The sequence below is a fragment of the Carassius auratus genome, chromosome 28 (assembly GCF_003368295.1).
Source record: "Carassius auratus strain Wakin chromosome 28, ASM336829v1, whole genome shotgun sequence".
Classification (NCBI taxonomy): domain Eukaryota; kingdom Metazoa; phylum Chordata; class Actinopteri; order Cypriniformes; family Cyprinidae; genus Carassius; species Carassius auratus.
The window spans coordinates 21,594,788-21,600,381 of NC_039270.1; the positions used below are offsets into that span (position 1 = coordinate 21,594,788).

The window sequence follows — 5,594 nt, forward strand, 5'->3', positions numbered from 1 at the left end:
GCAATTTAACATCGCAATGGTCTTTAGATTACACTGACTGACTCTGGTGTTTATCTGAATAAATCTTTTATATTATATATATATATATATAATATAAAATAAATAATAAAAAGTATATTCATGTTAATAAATATATAATCAGAATTATACTATTTTATGTGTTGTATGGTAAATACTGTTCCGTGTAAGCAACAACTGAAAAATAGAGCAAGTGCACAGTACAAAACAAATAAATAAAATAAAATGTTTATTTTCAGATGTCCACTACCACTGTGAAATGTTCATCTTAGAATGTGCATCAAAACTGTATATTGTGTATGCTTATTTTTAAACAGTATTGTAACAATATGACAATAAAAAAAACTAAATTAAAAAGAGACTTACAAAAAGCATTCTGGTTATCATGTTTGTTTTTCCTTTTTTCCTCTTTAGTGATATCCACACAACCACAGACACTCATTTCACACACTCCACTTACACGCACCACACACACACACACACACACACACACCACATCCAGACCACATTTGCACTGTGACACACAGCACACACTGATGCTTCTTTTCTGTGATTCTGAGCACTTTTAGAGGATAAAATGTAAGAATACAAGTTTAAAGTTTGTTCTATAAAATATAGACTGAATATCATACAGGGATAAAGGCCTTCAGTTTATAAACAGCTTTGTGATTTTTTTCCCCTTTCACTATTTATCACTATAGAACAAAGCCACAACAACACCTACTGTATTTCACAATGCTATCAAATGACCATCGCATGCAATGACTAAAGGTTAACTGACGTCACTTGATCTAACATGTTTCTGGTTTGTGTAGCTAATGAGAATGCCTGAAATTATCATACATATGTTCAGACAAATAACTTGTTAAGGATTTTAACTTTTGCTGAAGGTGATCAAGGTGATTTTGTTATTTTGGTAAATTTTTTAATGCATGCCTTTATCCTCTCTGAAGCTACTACAAAATAATTATAATACTGCCATTTATATGTGTCAGTTTAAAATAACACATTATGGCCAAAAGCATGTGAACACCTGAACACTCGTATGCTTCGGGTGAACACTTACTTTGTAAATGAATTCAGAACCACAAGTGTTTAAAGGAAGCTGATCCTCCCTTTGCAGCTATTGCATCTTTCAATTTTTTCACTTTTTTTTAATAGTTGGTTTTGAACTGAAGCTTCACACCTGTGACTTTCTTATTGTACAGAACTACCTGTTCAGGAAAAAAAAAATCATCAAATTTATTTTTGTACAGCCTTTATTAAGTTGTAAAATACATTGATTACATTTTATTAATTTGTTAAACTGGGGTGTAATTTAAAATAAAATATATATTGCAAAATGTTACAGGAAGAATGTTATTTGATATGATAATTTTTTTTGTCATTATTCATAACAAACTGAATAAGCTAGACTATTTCATTTCAAGGTTATTAACATTATTTTTTTTTTACTTTTCCCATAAAGTCCCTCCCCTTCTGATAAGATATAAAATGGGCGATCCACCAGGCAAGTTATCTCATTCACCTTCTGATCAAAAATGGATCTACAGATCTCAGTTTTTCTTCTGTTCGTTCTTTTCCCTGCAGGTAAAAAGACATATAGCTTGACTGACTGATATTTATTTATAAATAGATAATCAATGTTTCTCTTTCACTGTCTCCCTCTCTTATTACTAAAGGACACTCTCTCAGCTGTTATGAGTGCAGCAGACGCAATGGTCCTATGGATGTTTCTTGTTCAGATCAAGAGGTTAACACATGCCCCACGAAATATAAGTGCATGAGTGCCACAGTAGTACAGCAAGTTGGTAAGTCCATTTAGGATGTTTTGAATTGTACTTTTATAACTGATGAAGATGCTATTATAACAGTGGAAATTTAACTTCTCATAGAATTGATATATTATTGATTTTGTTTATCTTTCAGGTTGTTATGCTAACAATTCAATTAGTATTAAAAAAAATCTTTGTAATGAAAAAAAAAAGATTTTCTTTTTTTTTTTTTTTTTACTCTGACTGCTTCTTTAAAATATTTATTAAATAAACTGTCCATCAAAAAAAGTAAAATAATTTGGTCTTTCCTGTATCATTGATATTTTTAGAGGGCATTACTACTATGTCAAGGGTTAAAGGCTGTTCTGCTGACTGTCGTAGTGGTTCCCAAAATGTTGGCTTTCTAAGGAATGTCATAAAATGCTGTGACACAGACCTGTGTAACATCCAATATGCTCCAGGTATTGCACTTTACTATGCAAATGAATATCTTCTCTATAAGTCAACACTTATTTTACTTCATCAGGAAATTAAACGTCGGGTGCAGCTTGGCAGTTATGATTGAAAATAGCTATTTCATTAGATTTATTCCATTATATTTTGTACAAAAAAAATAAAAACAATTTCCTCCCGTAGATCCCAGAACTATGGTTCGTAATGGAAAGAAATGTTACTATTGTGATGAGAAGAGCTGCTCAAACATATTGAGCTGTTCAGGAAGTGAAGACGGCTGCTTTACAGTAACACCTAAGAATCTGGAGGAAAAAGAACTTTCAAGTCATTATTTTTGTCTCATCATAATTTTAAACATTTGATACAGATGATACCAATTGCTAGCTTAGCCTGAATTAACCTTTGTTTTCTGTCTTTTCATCAGAGAACTCCCGAGGCCAGCCATTGGTTGTAAAAGGCTGTATCTCTAAAGAAATCTGTCATTCAACGGTTAGCAATGTGGAGGTCATCTCATGTTGTTCAGGGAATCTGTGTAATGGTGCTCAGAGCGTCTCTGAGGGTAACGGTGTTCAGAGCGTCTCTCAGAGCTTCCTGTTCCTCTGCTGTTCTCTGCTCTCCTTCATCCTGCTGCACTGAATCCAGCAGAGCTACAGCAGAGACAAACCATGATGCAGTTCACAAACATATACATCTTGTATTTTCTCTATAATATCTTTGGAGACCTAATATGATTAATTGAACCTGATTTAGATTTAGAAACAATAGATATACAGTACTGAATTAATAAAATATTTTGGTGTCAAACCAAGTGGTCCAATGGAAGTTTCTTGACCTTTTTATGTAATGTCCTGTTTTTTCCAGTCTTTTTCAACCTCTAAAAAATATCTTTTAGTATGCAAATTCTTTAGATATATTTTTTTTGTAAGTGAAGAAAACAAAAATAACGACTTTATTCAATAATTCCTTTGAAAAAGCGTTCCCTTCGCTTCATATAACCCAGATTGCACGTCTGATAGCAGATGGAGTATTCTGACGACAACTTTCATGCCTTTTCTGGACCTTGACACTGTTATTTATTTGGCACTCTATGGGACAGTCTCAAGCCAGTCCAGGTTTTCATCTAAAATATCTTAAATTGTGTTCTGAAGACAAACTAAGCATTTACAGGTTCGGAACGACATGAGGATAAGTGATTAATGACAACATTTTAATTTTTGGGTGAACTGACACATTAATCCAGTGGTTCCCAACCTTGGTACTTGAGGCACCCCAACACTGCAGTTTTCAGTGTCACCTTAATAAACACACCTGATTCAGGTCATCAACTTATTAGTAGAGGCTCCCAAAAATGCTAAATGTGAAGTGTTGGGAGGAAACCACTGGTTTAATCTACAACAGGGATCCTCAAATCCTCTCGTGGAGGACCAATGCGCTGCAGAGTTTAGCTCCAGCCCTGATCAAACTCACCTACTGTGATTTTCTATTGATCCTGAAGACATTGATTAACATGCACAGGTCTGTTTGATTAGTGTTAGAGCTAAACTCTGCATGAAAGTGGATCTGGGCCAGATTTGAGGGCTGACCTGCAACAATGCATCATGTTGTAAAAGACAGTGTTTTTCAGCTACAGAATTTATCAACAGTTTTTCCGTTGCTAAGAGGGTGACATCTAGAAGAAATAAAGGGTAAAATAAACTTCTTCCGGTTTAATTATTTATTTATTTGTTTGTTTTACCTACTTCTTTGGAACATAATGTAACTGAATCAAATTCGAAAGTGTCTGTAGCATCATTTATCAGCAGGTGGCGGCAGATGATCTTTTGTACACTAGAAAAACACCAACTTTACAACAACACTACACTACAGCTCTGTGCGTTTTCTGTTGTATTAATATGGTATTTTCTGATTGTATCAATCATGTTCACTCATATATTTATTGATTTATTTACAGGATAAAAATACCAATTAAAATGTTGCTCGGATGTGAGTAAATTGCTCAGAGAGAATTTGTAAACATAGTAAAATGTAAGTGAAAGTGGCGAATGAAAACATTAACTTTTTTACAAGCTAGTGATACATGTTCTAAACTTTTATAAACTTTTTAAAACTTTTTACTAATCACAAAATCTTATATCACATCTTCAAATAGCCTATTTTAGAATGTTCAATATACATTTGTTTATATTTATAAGATGATAAAATATTTATAAGTTATTAGATGATGTAACCGTATTGAAATGCAGGTTATAAAATTTCAAAAGAAACTAAATAAACAAAACTGAATCACATGAAGGGTATACAAATGCAGATTCATTTAGTACTGGACAGCCTTTTTTCACAAACACACACACACACACAGAACCCACATAACCCGACAGATGTAATGGAAATATGAGTCACAAGTGTCTGTGACAGACGCAGACTTTGTACAGATAAAGGTTCAGAGGAAAGTAAACTCCCTTGAGCCCAACTGAACGTAAGTGACTTTAGTGAGTGATCTTGAGAGAGTCTGATTTTATTCTAGAGACTCAGTTTAGTTAAGCACATTATCACAATAATTCATCAAATTAATCCAGAAAGAAGTGGTGATACTAATAATATAAAACATAATAACTAACAAGTTTGTACAAAGATGCTCGTTACTGTGCTTTGCATTTATGTTTGACACAATGTAAAAATATTAAACACACAAACCTAAACTTGATAAAATGAAGTGGCTATTAATAGTATAGTTAATAATATCAATATGTATCTTCGTATTGGTTGCTTGTTATGAGATAAAAAATTGTTTCCTTATATGCATTTAACCCAGAAACTGTAAACATCAGATGGAAATAGAACATGAATCTGTTACATTGCACTAAAAACACACAGAGGGGACTTTGTCTCCGCATTTCAGAAAACCACTCATGCCTCTGTATAGTATGTGCCTCACAAAAGCACAAATCAGTCCACGTATTTATAAAGAATTTCCACCAATGTATATATTAAATTAACAAATATATATGTTGTTTTGTAAGCTTATGTTGTTCTGTAAGCTATATAACACACAAATACATACAGGTTATTTGTGTATCTGTGTTATGTTAATCTAATTTAATGTATTAATAAATGCCCTACCATTTATCTAATAGAAAATATGATAGCTTTAAAAAATATAATAAAATAACAGTAGCTCATCTAAAAACAGAACTTGTATGTCTTTTTGTATTTTTGGATGCACCTTTTAATTTGGATGACAAGATAAATGTGGGAACTGTTGCATTTACAATGCTCAGAAGACTTACAGAAACATCCTGTTTGTTTTTCTGACTCACCGATGCCTACACAACTGCTGACATTGTCTTC

The 5,594-nt window shown here is 32.8% G+C and overlaps 1 protein-coding gene across 1 annotated transcript; it reads left to right on the forward strand.

The window, feature by feature from the left end:
* Positions 1-1,527: 1,527 nt before the first annotated feature.
* LOC113047661 (urokinase plasminogen activator surface receptor-like) lies at positions 1,528-3,012 on the forward strand. Its single transcript, XM_026209005.1, has 5 exons — positions 1,528-1,608; positions 1,701-1,829; positions 2,123-2,254; positions 2,430-2,570; positions 2,671-3,012. The coding sequence occupies exons 1-5, from the start codon at positions 1,560-1,562 to the stop codon at positions 2,880-2,882; spliced, it is 663 nt and encodes a 220-aa protein (XP_026064790.1). The 5' UTR covers positions 1,528-1,559; the 3' UTR covers positions 2,883-3,012.
* The last annotated feature ends 2,582 nt before the right edge of the window (positions 3,013-5,594 follow it).

Excerpts from the sequence above, each read along its gene's own strand:
- LOC113047661 (XM_026209005.1), top strand. The coding sequence starts at position 1,560 with ATGGATCTACAGATCTCAGTTTTTCTTCTGTTCGTTCTTTTCCCTGCA. Across the intron at positions 1,830-2,122 it reads CACAGTAGTACAGCAAGTTG|AGGGCATTACTACTATGTCA; the intron begins GTAAGTCCATTT and ends TGATATTTTTAG. Across the intron at positions 2,255-2,429 it reads TAACATCCAATATGCTCCAG|ATCCCAGAACTATGGTTCGT; the intron begins GTATTGCACTTT and ends TTCCTCCCGTAG.